The sequence below is a fragment of the Trichechus manatus genome, unplaced genomic scaffold (genome assembly GCF_000243295.1).
Source record: "Trichechus manatus latirostris isolate Lorelei unplaced genomic scaffold, TriManLat1.0 scaffold00190, whole genome shotgun sequence".
NCBI lineage: Eukaryota > Metazoa > Chordata > Mammalia > Sirenia > Trichechidae > Trichechus > Trichechus manatus.
This window is the reverse complement of record NW_004444126.1, coordinates 3171674-3193714: the sequence shown is the minus strand read 5'-3', so window position 1 is coordinate 3193714 and position 22041 is coordinate 3171674. Positions and strand designations below refer to the sequence as shown.

Genomic DNA, 22041 nt, shown 5'->3' with positions numbered 1-22041 from the left:
CAAAAACGGACTAATTAATGCCTGTAAAGCTCTTAGCACAGTTCCTGGCATAGTAAAAAAACAACAACAACAAAAAAAACCAGTTGCCGTCGAGTGGATTCCGACTCATGGTGACCTCGTGTGTCAGAGTTGAACTGTGCTCCATAGGATTTGCAATGGCTGATTTTTTGGAAGCAGATTGTCAGGGCTTTCTTCTGAGGTGCTTCTGGGTGGACTTGAACCTCCAACCTTTTGGTTAGCAGCCAAGCTTTAACCATTTGCACCACCCAGGGACTCCCTGGCATAGCGAGAGCTTAGTAAATAGCTGTGGCTATTTTCATTTAAAAGACACAATCTCATACCCTTCTCAGCCTCAAAGATCCGTGGTGTTTCAGGAATTCTGGGCTAAAGTGACCAACCTCAGGATAATGAGAAAAGGCTCCCAGAAATTTGGATTCAGGCCCCTGAGTGACACCAGTCTTCGTCTCCTATCACTGCCCAGAAAAAGCATTACTTTGGGACTCAGTGACATCCAGGCCCGTGCCTAGATTGCCAATGAGGTGCTCAGAAGGTGGCCTTCCCAGAGGGGGTTGCCAAGCAACAAGGTTCTTTGGCAGCAGCCTGACAGGGTCCTCTGACACTAATTGGTCCATCCCTCTCCTTTTCACAGATGAGGCCATGAAGGCTTTCTTGAATTAAATTATGTCATTCTCCCCACTGCCAAATATGTGTTGGAATCCTAACCTCTATACCTGTGGAAATAATCCTATTTGGAAATACAGTTTTCTTTTTTATGTTAATTAGCTCATACCAGAGTGGGGTGGGTTCTAACTCTAATTACTTCTGATTTATAAAAAGAGCCAATTGGACACAGAGATACTCATGGCGGGGGGTGCTCTTTTAGCCTCCAGAATTGTAAGAAGATATATTTCTGATCTTCAAAGCTACCCACTTGTGGTATTTGTGTTATAACAACACTAGGAAACTTAGAGGTGCTGGTAGAGGGACATGCTGAGGGCCACACAGTAAGTTTAAGAACAGAGCCAGGCCTAGAACCCAGAAGTTCAGACTTCCAGGCCAGTGTTCTTCCTGGCATACCCTGCATAGGGCCATACCATGTCTGTCTACTCAGTTGAGCTGATATTTATAGAGTGATTCCAGTGTGTTCAGGGTTACACTGCCAAGCCCTCTGCATACATCATCTCTGCAATTCTTCAGACTTCAGAGATACTTCCTATTACCACCGCAGAGCCCACACTCCTAAACCACCACTTATATAGCCTCTGCCATACAGCACTGCTTCCATATTACCTCCAAAAGAAAAGGGAGGCGGGAAAATCCTTGCTCAGTTCCAACTTTAAAATAGGTTGGTACCATAGAAACAAACCATAAGTGGCATTTCAAAGCTGATATATTTAAAGTCTAGCACAAGAACTTTTTCTAGGACAGTGGCATTATACATTTTCACATACTTTATTCTTATTTTGAATTTTGTCCCAAAGATATAAATTCGGTCCTGAGCCTGGCAGAACTGAAAATCCGATCAGCTGATAATAGCAAATTTGATTTCCCTTTATATGTTCCTTACAGATGTTTTCTACCCTACTTATTTTTTAAAGACTTTGTGAAGACTCTCCTCCCATAGAAAACTGGGACATGAGGTACCAAAGGCCTGAGGCATTCTTTGTAAAACAACAACCTCAAACGCCACAGGCAAGGTGAGCAACCACAGCCTTCATTATTCATTCACTCATTCATTTAGTTACTCATTAACAAATATTTATTGATGACCAGTGTATTAGTTAGGTTCCCTGGGTGATGCAAACAGTTTGTGCTTGACTACTAATCTAAAGGTTGTTGGCTCAAACCCACCCAGCAGCACAGTGGAAGGCAGGCCGAGCAATCTGCTTCCATAAGAATTCAACCCATTGTTATCAAGTCAACTCCAACTCATAGCGACCCTATAGGACTGCTCCATTAGGCTTCCAAGGCTGTAATCTTTATGGAAGCAGACTGCCACATCTTTCTCCTGCAGAGCAGCTGGTGGGTTCGAGCTGCCAACCTTTTGGTTAGCAGCCAAGCACTTAACCACTGTGCCACCAGGACTCCTTCCATAAAATTAAAAAACAAAAACAAAACAAAACAAACCCATTGCTGCCGAGTTGATTCCAACTCATGGTGACCCTATAGGACAGAGTAGAACTGCTTTATTAGGTTTCCAAGGCTGCAGTCTTTATGGAAGCAGACGGCCACATCTTTCTTCCACGGAGTGGCTGGTGGATTTGAACTGCTGACCTTTTGGTTAGCAGCCAGACTCTTAACCACTGCACCACTGGGACCCCTCGGTAAAGATTACAGCCAAGAAAACCCTACAGAGCAGTTCTGTCGTAACACATGGGGTCACCATGAGTCGGAATCAACAGCTGCAGGTTTGGTTTTTTTTTATTTTAACGTATTAGTTATCTATTGCAGCACACCTCAGAGTTTAGCAGCTTAAAATAACAGTGAACATTATCTCAGTTTCTGTGGTAGGAGTTTGAGAATGGATTAGCTAGGTAGAGCAGGTTCAGGTCTCACGGAGTTGCAGTGAAGATGTTGGCCAGAGCTGTAGTCATCTGAAGGTTTGAGTGGAACTGGAAGATCCACTTCCGAGGTGTTTTCCTGACATAGCTGACAAGTTGGTGCTGGTTGTTGGCAGGAGGCCCCAGTTCCTTGCCATGTGAACCTCCCCCCATTGGGCTGGGTGAGCGTGCTCTTGGCGTGGTGGCTGGCTTCCCCCAATGTGAGTGAACCAAGGTGGAAGGCACAAGGTATTTCATGACCTAGCCTTGCAAGTCACACACTGTCATTTCCACAGTATCATATTGGTTACATGGTCAGTCCTATTCAGGGGTGCCAGATTTAGCAAATAAAAATACAGCATGCCTGGTTAAATCTGAATTTCAAATAAATACCAAATCATATTTTAGTGTAAGTATATCCCATGCCATATTGCAAAATTCTTTGAAAAAATTCACTGTTTCTCTGAAATTTAAATTTAACTGGACATCCTTTATTTAGTCTGGTAACATCAACCCTATTCAGCATGAAAAGGGACTACATACAAAAGTGCGTGAACATCAGGAGGTAAGGATCACTGGGGGCCATCTTGGAAGCTAGTTACCACAATGCATGACAGGAATATGCTAGGCAAGATGGACTATGGGGGCTAAATGAGTAATTAAGAATAATGATTCCTGCACTATTAACATCAACATGAATCAAATCAGTACACACAAAAAAAACTGCAAAACTTTGACTATGATGAAGAGCTTTGACGAGACGTAGCTGGTGTTGAGGGCAGGGATGGGGGCTTCATAAGGGCAGCCTCTTCATATGTCGTATAGATTGAGCTTCCACATAGGACTTTATTTGGGGAAGGATGTGTATGGAGGGTCTTGCTTCTAAAACAACAGGGAAACAAGAATCCTGAGATTCATTGGTCTGGAACCTTATCAAAATCCATAAACATACACAACACATACAAATGAATGCATGAAAAAAATGGTGAAAACCAAATAATGTCTGTAGTCTCGTTGACAGTACTGTACGAATGTCACTTTCCTGGTTTTGATGTTGAACTACAATTATGTCATCACTGGGGGAAGCTGGTGAAGGAGACACGGGACTCTTATGTACTATTTTTGCAACTACCTGTGGGTCTGTAACTATTTCAACATAAAAAGTAAAAAAAGAAAAAATTAAAAAATCACTAGTGGTGATAATGGGAACAAAATTGGATCAGAATAATCCAGACTTGGGAAATGGACTTACAATTGGAGTCTTAGGGTCACTTGGTCAAGAGTATGCCTTGATAGGTGGAACTAGGGCTTTCACACAAAGGAATGGTACTTCTTGTCATCAGTCATCCTGCAGAGTGTTCATTTAGAGGAGAGAATGAGGTGGACTTTGAGGTCAGAGGGGTAAGAGATGACCTCTGCCTCTAGGCCCAGATCGGGGGCCTGGGGAGGCCTGGAGCAGCTTCACTGGTGGGAGGAGCAGTTTCTGGTCTCAAGGAGGAAGGTGAGGAAACCCTCAAAGCAGCCCGTTTTTCTCTGTTTGTAAATGATCTAGCCATTTGGGGGCTTGGAATCATTGCAACTTAAATGGTAGAGAAAAGGTGTGTCTTTTATTTTGTAGCCCAGTTGAAGCTAGGGAACATTCCGGTGATACCAGCACTTCCCTGAAATTCGCAAGTTATTTGATAGTCTGAGGGTGTGGTGATAAACTGGTCCTTATGATGACTGTGGCCAAATGTCTTTTCCAAAGATGCCTGCAACAATCTCTCTCTCCAGCATGCTCTCCTGCAGTATGACCTGGCCACTCCACCACGAAGAAGTGGACCTATTTCTCCCCTCCCTTGAATCTGGGAGGGCCTGTGACTAGTGAGGCAGAAATGACACTGTGCCAGTTCAAGGCGTATCCCTTAACTGACCAGCAGTTCTGCTTCCGGCCACCATGTAAGAAGTCCAGCCATGCCAGGACTGCCATGCTGTGAGGAAGCCCAAGGTAGCCATGTGAAGAGGCTACATGGATAGAGATGTGCAACAAGCCTCTAGAAGCTCCAGCCAACCCAGCACAGGCACCAGACATGTGAATGAAGGAGACTTCAGATGACAGAAGTCCTAGCCACCATCCAACTGCGAGAACCACCTGGTGGACTCTAGTTAACTCACAGAACTGAGAGATTTAATAATCAAGTATTTTATGCCACTAAATTTTGGGCTAGTTGGTTATGTAGCAATAGATAACTGGAACAATGACAATGGGTGTCTGAGACTTGGATGCCTTCTGCTACCCAATGAGTGGTGACCCTGAGCTTCCGGCGTCCATGACTCTCCATCAAGTATCCAACCTTTATCCTTGGAGGGGTGGAAGTTTACCCTGTGAGTAGACATAAGACATGAAAACAACAACAACAAAAACTGGAGCTCAAGAATGGAAAATTGCCAAGCCCTTTGGAGGATCTAGTGGGTCAGCCAGGTGTGTGGCTGTATTAATGAGGATGGAAACCTGTATTCCATCCATCTGGCACATGTACAGAAGACTGTTCCACAACAACAGGCCACAGGTACAGCTGGCTGGCCATCAGTTGAATAAACATAAAGCCTGATGAGAGGGTATGGATGGTCCATCACAAGTCATCCCTGATATCAGAATAGTAATAATAATTATGATTATTGTTGCTGTCAAGTCAGCTCTGACTCATGATGACCCCGTGTACAACAGAACGAAGCATTGCTGGCCTTGCCCCATCTTCACGATCACTGGTATGCTTGAGTCCATTGTTGCAGCCATTGTGTAGTGCCTTCCAACACAGGGGACTCATCTCTCAGCACTATATCCGACAATATTCTATTGTGATCCATAAGGTTTTCTTTGGCTAATTTTCGGGGTAGATCGCCAGACCCTTCTTCCTAGTCTGCCTTAGTCTAGAAGCTCTGCTTAAACTTGTCCACCATGGGTGACTTTGCTGGTATTTGAAATACTGGTGGCATAGCCTCCAGCATCATAGCAACATGCAAGCCACCACAGTATGACAAACTGACAGATGGGTGGTGGAATAATCATTGTAAAAAAACAAAGTCTTCATCATGGCGCCATTAAAAACCTCGTTGCCATCAAGTTGATTCCAACTTGGCTTTCATTATCTGGCTTCACTGAGCCAGAAAATTTGCTTATTTCGTTGATTCTTCACAAGTATCCCATGACATTGGCAGTTATTATCAATTTATCCCCATTTTACAGATTAGGAAAACTGAGGCTCAGAGAAGTCGAGCTGCTTGCCTGTGGTCACCTAATTGGTAAGTGGTGGAGTCATGGTATAAACCTAGTTCTCTCTGACTCCAAAGCTAATTGTGTATAATAAAAATAGCACCCAAGTGATGCACCGATTATAATATTTTCACAAATTCAGTAATCAGAAAAGATGACGCACGTTGCCCAAGGATGCACAAGCCAGGACATGAGTGAGGTTGACCCATTGCTCCAAGACGCCCCCAAGAAAGGCTCTAGTTTCACAATAAAGTCACTTTTCTGCCCAAGTCAGAGGACATGGGAACAGCCATTTTAGGGGTCAATGTATCAAATGGTTAGTATGTCTGCCTTTCGTGCCATCAATTCTACTTCTCATTATGGGGAAAAACACCTGCGCAGTTGCACAAAGAGCATGCAAAGGAATGCCCACTGCAGCTTCTTGGGGCGAGGTGAAAAGTGGAAACTCAAAAGGATGGTTTGCTCTGGAATCAGACAGCTGTTAGCAGGAACAGTAGATCTGTATGTATTCGCATTAAAAACCCTCCTATGCAATTTATAAAGTACATTTCAGAATGATCCATTCAGAGTGCTATTTTTTATGCATCTTTAAGACTACATATTTAAATACTTATGTGTATGTAAACATTTATATGAATGTAAATTTATAGAAAAAGGTCTGGAAGAATATGTTCCTAATGGTAGCATTACTTTTAGGGAAAGAGTAGATTTTGAGAGAAAAGTGTGAGAGGGGCCTCTTGCATCCTGACTATAAATTCTTCTGATTGTTTGATTTTTATATTCATGTAGGATTCAAATTTCCCACCCCCAGATCAAATTAGGGAGGAGGAAATGGAAGTGGACTCTGAGACTGGTGTTTCAGGGTCAAGACCCAATCCCACCACAAGGCGGCGAGGTTCCGGGCCAGAACCAGAATTGGCTTCTTCCTTCTTTTCCTGCACTTCGTTTTCTTACATTATCCTTCCCCCTGCCCCCCAAGCAGTTCTGTGAATATCCAGAGTCTTCCTGGATGGGCTTCACAAAAGGTGTGAAATCCTGGAACCAATATGTATTTTTTTTTTTGGGGGGGAGTCCACACCTATCATCAGATTCTCAAAGGGACAGCACCACACACGATAAACTGAGCAGCAGATTGATAAATGACAGTTGAACGAACACACACAAGGGGTTTCCAACCCTCCAAAGCCTAGTCATCTGTTATGGATTGAATTGTGTCCCCCAAAAAGATATGGCGAAGTCCCAATGCCTATTCCTGTGACCCCGTTTGGAAATAGAGTTTTTGAAAATATTATCAGTTAACATGAGGTCATAACTGGAGTAGGGTGGGTCCCAATCACATATGACTGGCGTCCTTATAAAAAAGGAGAGACACAGAGGCAGAGAAGCAGAGCGAGGACACCACATGGCACTGCAGCTGTGAGCCAAGGAACGCCTGGAATGACCAGAAGCTAGGAGAAAGGCATGGAACAGTTTCTCAGGACCCTCAGAAGGCATCAACATGGCCGGTAACTTGGACTTCTAGCGTCCAGAACTGTGAGACAATACATTTCTGTTGTGTAAAGCCAGTCACTTTCCGGTATTCTATCACGGCAGCTCTAGGAAATAAATACACCACCCCACTGTAGCCTCAAGAACAAGGAGACACAGGAGTTGCCTCATACTGAGGGCTCATCTCATACCAGGAAGCACTGCCAATGTCCTCCATTAACCCCTCTTCTGACCCAACAAACCCAGGAAGTTTTAACTTTCCCATTACTCAGACAAAAAAATGAAGGCTCAAGCCACACAGCTAGTAAGTGGCCTAACTCCAAAATCCACTGTGAGTCATGGCCTTTTCAAATCCTCATATATTATCATGAGATGTCAAGGCCAGGAGTATGGGTAAAACATCTTAACCCTTAAAGAGACAAGACTGTTCTGGGCCCAGTTGTTCTCTCAAGTGTTTGGGCGCTGTGCCATAAAGGGTCAACTCGACAGGCTTGGGGTGTTCCAAGTCCTGCTAATTTCAAAGAAAGGACTGGTCCTTGATAACTTCTAAGCCTGATAAATATGTCTTTGTATACCTGGGGCCACGGGCCACACCAGATAGTTTATGCCAACAATATGATTTATAGTGGAGGCCTTGGGTCATTTGGGTGAAGGCTGTGTCAGTCTGACCTCTGGTGGTGGGGGAGGAGGGGGGGAGATGGTGTAACTACAGTCAGTCTCCAAGCCTACGTGACTGATCCCTATATAAACCCTGGACACCAAGGCTCAGGTGAGCTTCCCCGGCTGGCAACACTTTGCACGTGTTGTCACACATTGTTGCTGGGAGAATTAAGCTCTGTCCATACGACTCAACTAGGACAGGATAGCTGGAAGCTTGATGTGATTTCTCCTGGACTCTGCCCATGCGCCTTTCTCCTTTGCTGATTTCCGTCTGTATCTGTTCACTGTAACAAACCATAACCATAAGCTAACAGCTCTTCTGAGTTTTGTGAGTCTTTCTAGTTAATCAGTGAATCCCGGGGGGGTGGTGTTCAGCTGTGTCTTGCATGGACCTATTCTCCAGCTTTTGCTTGTCGCCAATCCACCTGACAAAACTCAACATGGGAAAAAAAAAATCTATTCACGCTGTAAAGTAAGGCACAGACAAATGAGCTCCTGTTCATTTTATTCTGTTCCCCCCGCCACCACCCCATGAAACAAACGAAATAGAACTGAGGAGGAATCAAAGAAAACCTCATATATTAAATTTTTAAATAGAGTCTTTGAATTCAAAGTTTGGGTGAATAGGAGAGGCACAGGTTGTGGGCCTTGTCACAGCAAACAAAGCCACCAAGGCAGTCGCAAAAATTAAGGAGGATGGCAGATCCGTTTCTTAAAAAAAAGTTCTTGAGGGAAAAAATATAAAATACCTAAGTTTCAAAAGCTGGACTATTTCCCCAGCTTTGCTCTCTGACCTAGTGTGTCCAAAGATAAGAGAGCTTCAAGCTAAGTTTTCAGTGATTCAGCTTTTGCAAACATATGCAAATACATTCCTCATTAGCAGTCCCATTTTGGCGATTAACAGCAAGCAATATGCTTGGATTAGAGGTCCGATTTCCACTCAAATGCAAAGTTTCTTCTCTTCTTGGCAACAGAAAGCCATTTGCAGAGATCTGGAAGGGGGGAAGACTGCATTAGGCTCAGAGTAACAATTCTGAAATAGATCTTTTATATTTATAGGTGTGATTACCAAACGTATGGTCTTCAACTGCATAAGCATGTGAGGTTCTATATATGCATCCCAGATGGCCAGAAAGAATGTGAACAGAAAAACATTTCTTCTCACCCACATTTTAACCCGCATCAACCTGACCTCAAAACACACTGTTCTTATTTGCAAAGAGCAAATGGCAGGGATTATGTAATAAGTACCAATGGATTTCTTGCTTTAGGGGCAAGGAAAGGATTACCATTTGTTCAGGGCTAACTCTGCACCAGGGATTGTCTAAAATGTCTGCATATGGTATCTCATTTGAACAGTAAAGTGAGGGAAAAATCTGGCTGTTGTTAATGAGAAGATTCTGGATTCTAACACTTAATCTTCAGAAAGAGGGCGGCAGGGTTAGGGAGAAACATGGAGAAAGGCTGTGTTCAATGGGAAGGTTCTTTTCTTTAGAATTAAATAGAACTCCAGAATGTTGGTGCAGCTCAGGATGCAAGCCTTGGTAACGACAGAGGCTGGGTTTCTCCAGACTTACAGGTTGGTGCAAACTGGATTTAGAGAAAAACCAAAAAATATGCAGATTATTTAAAAATAAGAAGACCAAAACTAGAATGCAGGCTCGAAACTCTAAGTTCTAGTCTGAGAAAAACAGGGAAAACACCCTTGTTAGTTGGTCCTGACCTCGCTACGGGGCTTCTCACTGTGGGGCTCCCCACAGTCTCCTGATCAGAGAGGCTGGGGATATAGGAACGAGCTCGCTCACTTAGATTTTAATATCAGCACCCATGTCCACACTGAGTGCCCGGCACTTTACAGCTTACAAGCACACCCACTTGTGCCAGCCCACCTCATCCCACGACCACCCTCAGAGGGGGCATTTATGAATCGGCGTTCTCCAGATGTGGACAATGGAGGCTAAGAGATGTTAAACCTGCAGAGAGCTCTTAAATCTTTGAATTCCCAAGTTCAGAAGCCGTCTCCCTACCCCTCATCAAAATATAAAAGGATAAACATGAGCTGCAAACTGTTCATTAAAGGCAATCTCCAGGGTAGATGACTTTTGGGGGCTTCTGCCACTTGGTGGCTGTGTGGCCCTGGGCAAGTTAACGCTCTTCTCTGTGCTTTGGTTTTCTCTTCTGTAAAATGGTAAGAATGGTGCCACCTGCCCCACAGGGCCACTGGGGGTTAAATGAATATCCCATGAGGAGTACCTGGCTCACTGCCGTGAGGGTTATTCTTAGCCCAGAACTCTCTGTTATTAGGACATTAATTGCTTTGGGCCAGCCTGATGCTGTTTGTAGTCAAACTCGATGCTGTTTGTAGAAGTCAGATTGGCAGACAGCATTCTGTGCAAAAATGGTTCTAGAATTCTCTCCATCACAGTGGTCCTTCCTGTTCCCTCCCCAGTGCCAGACAAACTAAGGGTCTTTTTCTGGCTGGTTCAGCATCACCCCCACACCCATCCAGAGCCAAGATACTAAGCCTCCATTCTATAAATAGCTCCCCCAGCCTGTCGCCATGGAAACTTCTGATGGGGCTGGGTCAGCCCACCTCAGTGGACACTTCTCCCCAGGGAAGCTCTGCAAAGACAAGGATTTCAGAAAAGTGGCTCCTGGGCTCAGCGGCAGTGGGAGCCCCTAGTGAAGTCCACAGGCCTACCTGGAAATCATGAGCTTCCTAAGTGGGAGGAGGTGCTGTTCTGGTTCACCTGTAGGAAGGTAACAGATAGGAAAAGGGGTCACTTCCAGGCGTGTATAGGGGGCGGTCTTGCTGCCCTGTGGTTCACTCTTCAGCATCAACTCGTGCAGGCACTCATTCATTGAATATTTACTGTGCACCTACTATGTGCTGGGGATATCATGGGGGACATACCGGGCCCAGGCCTGTTCTCATGGAGCTTATCTTCCAGTGGGGGATGGAGGCTGCTAAACAAACACAAATGCAAGATAATGTTCAAACCAGGCACTGCAATGAGCTGACCACTCCAGAGAGCAAAAGCCTCTATGAGGCAATGACATTTAAGCCAAGATCTGTAAGAGGAGAAAGAACCTGGCCATGCAAAGCTCTGGGTGGAAAAGCATTCCAGGCCGAGGGAACAGCCAAGACCTGGAGGCAGGAAGGTGTGGCTGGAGATGAGGGACCCAGGGGGGCAGTGGAGGAGGTGAAGGGGAGAGGTCAGGGTTTGATGCAGTTTGTAGGGCAGTTCGCCTGAGGACAGGAGTGTTCACCAGGACAGGAATATGTTATCCATTCATAACTTGCTCCTGGTGTTCACTGTCGTCAAGCTGGCCCCGGGCTCATGGTGACCCCATGCACAACGGAACAGAACACTGCCTGCTGCTGCGCTATCCTCATGATTGGTTGCCAATTGGGCTGTTGTGATCCATAGGGTTTTCACTGGCTGATTTTTGAAAGTAGGTAGCCAGGTCTTTCTTCCTAGTCTGTCTTAGTCTGGGACCTCTGCGGAAACCTGTTCAGCATCATAGCAACATGCAAGCCTCCACTGACAGAAGGGGTGGTAGCTGCACATAAAGTGTACCAGCCGGGAACTGAAACCAGGTCTCCTGCACAGAAGGTGAGAATTCTACCACCGAACCACCACTGCCTCATGATTTTGCTCCTTACAATACAAAAAACCAGTCCTGGGCTACCCTAGACATCTGGTGTATGCCATACACTGCAGGAGGATATAAGCTAGTCCAACTCTTTTACAAAGCAATTTTAGCCTTGTCCTCCAAGAGCCTTTAAAAGATCCAGACCCTTCCACTCACTGACTCCACTCTTAAAAAAAAGTATTCTAAGGGAATAATTCAACAGAGGCCCCTAGCCTGCCAAAGAGAGGCGAAATCGGTGATATGGGCATGCCGTCATTCACAACAGTGAAAAAACTAGAAACAATCTTAGGGAAGCAGTTAAATAAACGGTGGCATAGGAGTACAATGTAAGTATCCAAAACGGTAATAGGGAAACTCGAATGATGGTAAAACATTAAGAAAGCAAATCGAGGCAGCTCACACATCAGAACTGCAACTAATGCAAAATGGATATTCAGGTGGGCAAAAGGCAAACACAAACAAGTGCAAACAGTTTTGATTGTGGATAATCCCCCCCACCCTCAATTCTGTTTCTAATTCTTGTTACATCATCTTTTTGGTTAAAAACAAGTAATAGAGTAGCACTCACTGGTTTTGGCAATGCTTTTTCACAGTGGGAAGACATAGGGACAGGCACACACAGGGTCTCTGATTCCCACAAAGAGAGCACGGGCCCCTCCTCAAACTATGAAATGCTTGAAAGCTGTGGCCCTGGGCGCTCAGAGTTCATTAATTTGATAATTAAACTGGGGACGGGTATAGGGTGGCCCACTCCTTATTTTCCCAAATTAAATAAAATACACACATGAACTAAAACTACTAATTTTAGCACCACCATTTCATTTAGCAGGGGGGATTTTAATACCAAAAAAAAAAAAAAAAAAGATGGCTATCCTGTCAGCCCACCACCCGTCTGTCGGTTTCTCCTACTGTAGTGTCTTGCATGTTGCTGTGATGCTAGAAGCTATGCCACCGGTATTGCAAATACCAGCAGGGTCACTCATGGTGGACAGCTCTCAGTGGAGCTTCCAGACTAAGACAGGCTAGGAAGAAAGGCTTGGCGATCTACTTCCAAAAAATCAGCCAATGAAAACCTTAGGGATCATAACAGAATATTGGAAACATCATCAGAGGGGATCAATCACTGGAGGAGGACATCATGTTTGGTGAACCAGAAGGCCGGTGATGGCAAGAGTGACTTTGGTGAGATGGATTGGCACAACAGCCAAATGGGTGGATCTGAACATGCTACGGATTGTGAGGAAGACGTACGACTGGCCAGCATTTCATTCTGTTGTACATAAGGGTCACCATGAGTCGAAGCTGACTCAACGGCAGCTATCCATCTATAATCGCAGTAAAAGGCAGTCCTACTGGACATGGAGCATCGCCCACCTCTCAGGGACATACATGGGAGGCTCAGCGGGCAGAGCCAGGGGATGCACATGGGGGCGCAGGTGCCAATGTTTATCTGTACCCGCACACGTATACACACCGTAGGTCCCTCTGTGGTTCTCATTTTTTGGTAGACGGGTGAAAATGTTGCACTGGGTGGTATTTAGGAACTGCTGCTTAAATAAAACTGAATGTAAGTCTAGACAGAAAGCATGACAGAAAGGCCCTTCCAACTGCTCTCAAGCCAGGAGACAAAATGAAGGAAGAGGGTCAGGCTGAAGGGCTGGTGAGATTTGGCCACTTGGAGATCCTGTGCCCCCCTCCCCGCAACTTTACGAAGGGGAAACTGTGACAGACTGGAGAAGTAGAGCATCCAAGGGCATACAGGAAGCTAGTGCACAGCCAGGACAACCAGAATTCTGAATTCCCATTGGGGTTTCTAACCTGAAAATACCCTTTCAGATTGGCTGGTGTTTTGTAGTCCCCTTTTAAGACCTAGGAAAGAGAAAAAAAAAATATCACTCTTAAGCAAATTAAAAAAAAATAAAATTTAGTCCGTCACCCTCCCTACATCCATCCAACAAATATTTATTGAGCTCACTTATTCCGGCATTATTCCAAGCACTGGGTGTACAACTTTAACAAGACAAATAAAATTCCTGTTCTTCTAGAACTTCCAGTTCTACAGGCAGAGTCAGACAATACACAAGTAGTAACAAACACAAATAAACAAGCACATATCAAGCACTGGGAAGTGCTATGAAGAAAGGCAGTCAAAGGGATGTGATCAGGAATAACCAGGGGGCTTCTTTTGGTTGGATGCTCAAGAAGGGCCTCTTGGAACATGTGACCTTTGAGCTGAGCCCTGAATGACAAGGGAAACCAGGCAGGCTAAGCTCTGAAGAGGATGTTCCAGGCACAGGAGACGGCTAGGGCAAAGGTTCTGAGACGGGAACCAAAAATTCTGGGCCTTTTCACTATCTCTTGGTATGGAAGGCACCGTGTAGACCAACCCACACTGTCCAACAGAAAATACAATAGGAACTACAGATACAATTTGAAATTTTCTAGTAACCATATTAAAAAAATAAAAAGAAACGTGAAATTAAAATTTAATAATATTAACAATATATTTTATTTAACCTAATGTCAATATAAAAACTACTGGGATAATTTACATATATATATATATATTTTAGCCACAAGGGCTTGTTTTTTGCCTAAGTCTTTGAAATCCCGTGTGTACTTTTTACACTTACAGCAGCTTTCAATTTAGACCAGCCACATTTCACGGGCTCAAGAGCCACATGTCGCTAGTGGCTACCAGAATGGACATTGCAGGTATATACAATTTCATTAGTGTACTCATAAAGGAAAACAGAAGCAGAAAACAAGATGAGATTCGTGCACGACTGGGTCTGCTATTAGATGCTGTAGTGTCTGACAGATAGGCCACCAGTTGGCTTTAAGCGTCCTTGCAGCCCAAGGGAAAATGGAAATACAAGCAGTTGTATGATTCGCCCTGTCCATCAGATAGAAGCAAACCAGTGGCTCAGGAATCAAGAGATTGTTTTCTCAGGCAGCACCTGCCGAAGCCCGAGAGCCCATCTTCATGTGTGCACGCGCACTTACCCGGTGTGTATTGTTGATGACGATGGGGTCAGGGTTGCCGTAGTTGGGTGGGTTTGCATAGGGGTCATAGCCGAGCCGAGCCAGCATGGGGGCGATCTGGGCCATGTCTCTCACCACATCCCCAGGGATGTGGCCGATCCACTTGGAGAGTGCTTCCAGGTTCACGGGCTTGATGACCTGGTCTGTGGACCGCTCTATCCTGGGGAGACAGGACAGGCTGGACTGGGCAAGGCAAACCCAGACAGAGCCTTGGAGGCCTTCCCTGCTCAGTGTTCTGGGGCAGCAGCAAAGGTTAGGGAGACCCGGCCCCCAGCCTAGTGCTGCCACCATCAGATGTGAGACGGTAGGCGAGTCAATTTGCCTTATCATACCTCCTCTGTACAATGGGGATAAGAGTATGTGGTGGGAAGCTGGAAGAAAGTACTAGGCAGTGCACACTGCTGGTTGGCGAATAAATTCTGCTCCCTTGACTTCCCTGATTTTGTGCAAATAACTTTGTATTTATACAACTAACATGAAGATTTTGTCAAAAAAAGATTATAAAGCTAGAATTAACCATTCCTAGTCCATAACTCCGTACGGTACCCAGTCTTAGCATTTTAGGAGCCCCTCGGTGGCGCAAACAGTTAAGTGCAAAGCTACTAACCAAAAGGTTGGTAGTTCGAACCCAACCAGAGGTGCCTCAGAAGAAAGGCCTGGTGATCTTCTGAAAAATCGCAGCCATGAAAATCCTTCAGAGCACAGTTCTACTCTGACACACACGGGGTCACCATGAGTTGGAACTGACTTGATGACAACTTGTTTTTCTTTGCATTTTGGAGTACATCTCACCTTTTCAATCCTCATGTCTGCGCCTTAAATAGTAGAATGGTTAAAAGCAGACTCTGGAGCCAGACTGCCTAGGTTCACATGCCTGCTGTACCACCACTAGTTGGGTGGCCATGGGCGAGTTACTTCACCTTTCTGAGCCTCACTTTCCTCATCTATAAAATAGGACTAACAGTACCTACCTCACTGGGCTGTCACAAAGATTAAATGAGTTAATACAAGGAAAGAGTTTAGAAGAGTATACGGCATATTATAAGCTCTCGCACACACAGGAAAAATCTATAAATCTATTGTCTTATTTGCAGGTTTTAAAACAGAAATTACATGCTATATGTATTATTCTGTATTTTCTTTTTTTTACTCAGTAATATCTCTCTTTTTTTTCTTCAGCCATGTAGCATTCTACAGCATGAATACAGGATAGCTTACTTTTCCATTCCCCTAGAAACCTGCATTTAGGTTATTTCCAGCCTTTTACTGCTACAAAGTAACAACCATCATCACGTGGGTGCCTCCTTGCACTCCCCTGTAACAGACCTCCCAAGTCACCCAAATCCTGAAGATCTTACCACTTACAGTTCAGACACCTTGTAGAATAAGAGGGTGGGGATCAAGGACATATTTCTAGATGCGTCCATCGCAACGAAGACATGACTTGGGGAAGAAGAACAGAAACAGAAAGATGTAGCAAAAGGAAGACAGGCCTGGCAATAAGGAGAACTGGGGAAGGTGAAAGGGTATGGAGTGGTAAAAGGAGTGTGGATCTGAAGTCTGGAGACGCGGATTTAAACTCAGCTCTTCCTAATGTGCCCAAAATCTCAAGTGTGTTCATGGCCTTTGGCACACGCTTGTATCTCCAGGGCTTTAATGATACAGAATAAAGTGACCGTATTCCAGAACATTCCTGGGAACAATGCTTGATAAGTGTCAATGAAACTAGAAATAACCTAAGTGCCCAACAATACGAGATGTTAAATAGAACATAGTAATCATGTACTGGAATAGTATACAGCCATTCAAAATGACGTCACAGCAGCATGCTGGATGCCATGGGTGCGTGGTCCCACAGGCAAAGCGAATAAAGGTTACGAAGTCCTAAGTTCAGTAGAACTCCAGTTTTATCAATATGTGCTGACAGAGGACCAGAAGGCCATATATCAAAATATGGATGGTGGGATGATGGGTTGTACTTCCATTCTTTTTTGTGTACCCAAAACCCACTACCGTGAAGTCGATTCTGACTCATAGCGACCCTACAGGACAGAGTAGAACTGCCCCATAGGGTTTCCAAGGAGCGGCTGGTGGATTCAAACTGCTGACCTTTTGGTTAACAACCAAATGCTTAATCACTGCGCCACACCAGGGCTCCTCTTTTTTGTATATTCCCCAATTTTCTACAATAAAGATATATCCCTTTGGTAATCTGATTTTTTGTCACGACAATTTACAAAACCCCAGCTCCAGCACTAACAGTATCTCATTCTTTTTTTCCAACTGTGTAGCATTTCATATTATGAATGGATGTGTGGTGAAATGAGTTCCTTTGTGTGGCCTTTTGCCTTGGTCTGGGAAAATATCTACACAGATTTTTCTCCTAAACCCTGAGGAGTTACATTTGCCCTAGTTTTCTACCCTAGAGGGTTTGCTACTTTTGTCCAGGTTGATTAACATTTCCTGGGCAAGCTGTAAACAATCTAACTTTTTGTCGGGCCCTGGGCTGCAGCCTGCACTGTGATTGGTATGCACCTTGCAGGGATTAGTCAATACACTATGTAAATGAAGTGACTATGGACTATGCAAGTAAAATAAAAACAAAAATATGGAGTACTGCCTACTATGCAGATGAAGTGTCTGGGGCTACCGTGACGGGATTAGTCAGTTTGTGGCCCTCACTGGAAGAGGTCATGCCTTGAAATTGGAATTGACAAGGATTTGTGTATATATATATGCAGCCAGCCCCACAGAAAGAAGCAGAAGAAGAGAGAAGAAACAGAGAGGAGGCAAGGAACCTCCTAAAACAGCTGTAACAAAGGTCAAGGGCTGTAACACTGAAGGCGGGGACAGCCTCAGAAGTGGCCCTGAGGCAGAATCAATGGATACAGATGGCAGAGCCAAGAGATGCCTATCCTGAGGGGGGCCGAGGGGAGGCCTATCCTGAGGGGGCTGAGAGGAAGGCTGCACAGATGACAGGAGCAGAAGAGAGCTGTCCTGTGCTGAAGAAGGGGGACTTTGCCTACACGCTCCCTGATCGTGATCCTGAGTTGTAGCCTGTTGGTTCTGATCCCTAGTTGTACCCTGTTACTTCCTTAATAAACCACCCAACTGTAAGTACGGTCTAGGAGTTCACTGTGGCCAATGCAATAGATTATCAAACCCAGAAGAGATGTGGAGAAGGCCTAGGGAAGGACAGTGTCAGAACTGGTAAAAAGGTTAGATGGTGGAGGTATGTCTGACCTCCACCTCATGGGAGTCAGCTTTGGGTTGATCCTGGTCATTATCCCCCCTGAAGTTAGACAGGCTCTGATGTTACTACTACCACTGTTATACAATATGATAGCTTATTTTTGCATACCCCTAGAAATGGATAGCACCAACTGGCTGGGATGCCCAGCATGTGGGCACTCTACTGCCAGTGGGAGAGCTGCTTCAAGCCTCCAGCTCTGCTCATGGCCCAGACCTCTTGGGGATGGAGCCTAACAGGCACCAGCCATGGAAGAAAGGGTGTTATGGATCAAATTGTCTCCCTAAAATAAGTGTTGGAATCCCATAACCTCTATTAAAAAAAACAACAACTCTGTTGCCATCAAGTTGATTCCAACTCATGGCAACCCCATGTGTTACAGAGTAGAACTGACTTCTATAGGGTTTTCTTGGCTATAATCTTTACAGAAGCAGATTACCAGGCCTTTCTTCCATGGAGCTGCTGGGTGGGTTCGTATTGTCAATCTTTAGGTTAGCAACCAATCATAAACCACTTGCGCCACCCAGACTCCTTATAACTCCTATACCTGTGAATGTAACGTAATTATCTTACATCTAATGTAATATAATGTAATTATCTTCTATAACATAATCTAATGTAATATAATCCATCAATCAGTTAAGGTCATACCAGTGGATCCTAAACCTAATCACTTCAGAGTTATATAAAGAGCAGCACAGACACAGAGACACACAAATACACGCACACACACACAGGGGAAGACAGATGCCAGGTGAGGATCACCTATAAGCCAAGGAACCCAGGAATGCCTGGGGCTACCGACAAGGAAGGAATCGACACAGCCAGGACCTTGATTTGGACCTTGTTTAGCCTCCAGAACCGTGAGAAAGCAAATTCCTGATCTTTAAAGCCACCCACTTGTGGTGGCAGCATTAGGTAACTGAGACAAAGGGGAGGACCGCCCTTGTGCTGGGCGCTCAAGGATACCCCAGTCTGATCGGGGTAGAGACGTGCGGGAACAGCACGCTCCACTCCTAGCTCCACTCCTACATCCTTCGTGTGCTCTGGGTCTCAGGTGAAGGATGGCCTCTCAACAGGATGAAGGCTGAGGGCAAAGGTCAGAGGGAAAGAGAGAGGAAGGAAGGCGGGGTCCAGGACACAGAGAGCTTAAGCGCATACACTTTGGGATCTGACAGACCTGGGTTTAAATCCCAGTGCCACACTTTGCTATCTGGGTGGCCTTAGGCCAGTGACTTCTCTCTGAGATGCAGATTCCTCATCTGTAAAATAGGGATAAGAATAGTTCCTACATCCTCAGATTGCTGTGAGGATTAAAGATGATGTTTGTTGGGTTTAACCCAGTGCTTGGCACCTAGCAGGCGCTCAAGAAATGGTAATGATGGTGAGGCTGATGAAGTGTTCCAGGAACAGCAGTATCAACACTGAAATAATAATAACCAGCACCATAAGAGCAGCAGTAATAATAGCAGCACTTAAAATGTATTAGGAGTCCCTGGGTGGTACAAATGGTTAATGCGCTTGGCTGCTAATCAAAAGGTTGGCAGTTCGAGGCCAACCGGGGTGCCTTAGAAGAAAGGCCTGGTGATCTACTTCCAAAAAACCAGCCACTGAAAACCCTATGGAGCACAGTTCTGACACACAAGGTTGCCATGAGTTGGCGTCAACTTGACAACAAATGGTTAACATGTATTAACTTATGTAATGCTCACAGGTACCTATGAGGTAGGCAGATTACATCTCCATGTTACTGATGAGAAAACGGAGGCACAGAGAGGTTGTCACCTGCCCAAGGACACACAGTTAGGAAGTGGTGTTGCTGGGATTCAAATCCAGACAGCCTGGTTCCAGAATGTGTGCTCTGAACCTGTCCCCACCTCTGCCTTACTACAGAGCACGTTCAAATGTTTGCTGATTCTCCTGGAAAAGACAGGAGTGACTGTCCCCCTTTTTTGGATACTGAAACTGAGGCTCAGAGAGGAACAGTGACTTGTCCAATCCCGTAGAGCTAAGAGGTAGGCGATCCAGTTGGAGGCTCTGCTCTTAATCGGCCCCTTCACAGATCTACCGAGAAGGCGGAGGCTCAGAGAGGTACAGTAACTTGCCCCAGGCCACACAGCTTGGGGAGGCAGCAGAGCCAAGCTTCCTACCAGGTCCCTCCAACCCCAGGACCAGGCAGGGGGTGGGCAGAGGCATTAGGGTACCACTCACTTGGACAGGGAGACGCCACCCGGCTTGCCAATGAGGTCCTCGTGGTGCAGGACAGCGTCACTCCAGGTGATGCCAAGGAAGTCGAGGATGAGCTTGAGGGATCGCCGGGGGTGCAGCACCAGCTGCTCGTAGTACACAGGCAGGCACTTGTCCTTGCCAACCTCCAGGCACTGGGTGTACATCACCTCGATGGCCTTGTTCCACTTGGTGAGGCAGTCGCGGTAGCTGCTGAGGTCGAAGCCGGCGATGGTGACCTTGCGCGTGATCATGGAATGCACAGAGGCCCGGCCATCCCGCACCATCAGCAGAAACTTAGAGTTGGGGAACAGGCGCGACAGGTAGACGGAGGACTTGAGCGTGAAGGGGTCCTTGTTGCACAGCACGCGGGCCGGCTCGCCGTGCTTGGCAATCACCTCCAGGATGAAGGCCTGCATGGCAGCGTCCAGCACTTCATCTGTCACACCCGCCTCGTCCAGCCGCAGCTTCTCGCGGCCTGACTTGGACCAGGCCTGGCGCATGGCCAGCACGCGGGGGATGATGCGGGTCTCCTCGCCACAGCGCACCTCAGGGTGGGCGTCCAGCATGGCGCGCATCAGCGTGGTGCCGCTGCGGGGCACACCGCCCACGAAGATGAGCGGCATGGCCTTGCCATAGCGGTACTCCACGTGGTTCGTGCCCACTATCACCAGCTCCTCCTGCTCCGGCCGCATGACCCGCCGGGGGCTCCGCGGGCCCGCAAGTACCGCCCGGCACTCCAGCACCTGCTGGCCCAGCTGGACCGCCAGCACCAAGGCCAAGGCACAGCCAGCCACCAGCAGCAGCCTCCGCACTGACAGGCGCATGCTGGGCCGGGGGTGGGGCAGGCCCAGCCTGGGGGCCTGCTTCAGCGACTGGTCAGCGGGCTGCTGGCCAGGTTCACATCTGGGGAAAGAGACACACACAACATCAGAGAAGTGTGCGGGTTACAGGCCCTTCACAATACAAACCCCAGTGAGAACGAGCATACAAGGCTGACATTAACAGCAGATGTGTTTCATGAGCACTCACTAGGGTACTGTACCCATCTGAGCTCGTGGCATTCTCTGACAACCCTGGGGAGAGGGTATGATTACCACCCCAGAGGACTCTGAGGCTGGATTCAAATCCCATCTCGCCACTTTCTACTGGGGGACCGTGGCCAGTTCCTTATCATCTCACTGCACCAGTTTCCTCATCTGATAGATGAAAAGTGATTATTGTTGTTGTGTGCCATTGGAAAAATGGTGTGGTGGCAGCATCTGACCTCCTCATCTATCTTCACAAGCAGGGAGAAGGTCACTGTCAGCATCAATAGCCCAAGGCTGCTTGCTGAGGTGGAGATCAGACATACTCCACCTTCCAACCTTTTTACCAACTCTGACACCAGCTGTCCCTCCCCCGACACTCTCGACTTCTCTGCTGGGTTCCATAATTCGTTGCAATGGCCACAAAGAACTCACAAACCATACTCACAGTTATGGGGTTTATTAGGGAGGTGACAGGTTATGATTCAGGATCAGGAACAGCTCAGGATACAGTTCTGTGATCAGGATACCCTCTTCTCAGCCGTGTCCACAGGCAGACCTCTCCCTGGCCCTTGGCCCCTCGGCCCGGCCTCTGCCCTGCTTGGGCAAGTAATCTTTAGCTCCACTAATAAGTGCCTGGGGATGCCCCACTCTGCCAGTAAGCCTTGGCCCGAAGGAGCTCAATTCTCTCGCTCCGTGGGTTGGCAAGCCTAGCTCTGCCAACAGATGCCCGGAGGCACCCTGCTCTGCCAGGAAGCCTCCTGCTCAAAGGCGCTGTCATGGATTGTGTCCCCCCAGAATATCTGTCAACTTGGCTAGGTCATGATTCCCAGTATTGTATGATTGTCTACCATTCCGTCATCTGATGTGATTTCCCTATGTGTTATATATTCT

General features: G+C 46.3%; 1 protein-coding gene across 6 annotated transcripts; it reads right to left on the bottom strand.

The window, feature by feature from the left end:
- Positions 1-8154: 8154 nt before the first annotated feature.
- Positions 8155-21454, bottom strand: TPST2 (tyrosylprotein sulfotransferase 2). Of its 6 annotated transcripts, XM_023741789.1 has the most exons (7): positions 20105-21454; positions 14605-14803; positions 13417-13467; positions 13073-13145; positions 10856-10908; positions 10643-10691; positions 8804-8933 (listed from the first exon to the last, which is right to left on the bottom strand). In XM_023741789.1, the coding sequence occupies exons 1-6, from the start codon at positions 20944-20946 to the stop codon at positions 10650-10652; spliced, it is 1260 nt and encodes a 419-aa protein (XP_023597557.1). In that variant the 5' UTR covers positions 20947-21454; the 3' UTR covers positions 8804-8933; positions 10643-10649. The 6 variants fall into 6 exon arrangements, 5 of the variants coding, with proteins under 5 accessions (XP_023597558.1, XP_023597559.1, XP_023597557.1 ...); XR_002825798.1 differs by lacking the exon at positions 13073-13145 and having other exon boundaries at positions 8856-8933; XM_023741791.1 differs by lacking the exons at positions 10856-10908; positions 13073-13145 and having other exon boundaries at positions 8409-8933.
- Positions 21455-22041: the final 587 nt, after the last annotated feature.

Coding starts and splice junctions, on each gene's coding strand:
- TPST2 (XM_023741788.1), bottom strand. CDS start 20,946: ATGCGCCTGTCAGTGCGGAGGCTGCTGCTGGTGGCTGGCTGTGCCTTG. Junction 13,468..14,604: donor TCATCAACAATACACACCGG/GTAAGTGCGCGT, acceptor TCTCTTTCCTAG/GTCTTAAAAGGGGACTACAA. Junction 13,146..13,416: donor ATCTGAAAGGGTATTTTCAG/GTTAGAAACCCC, acceptor TTATTTAAGCAG/CAGTTCCTAAATACCACCCA.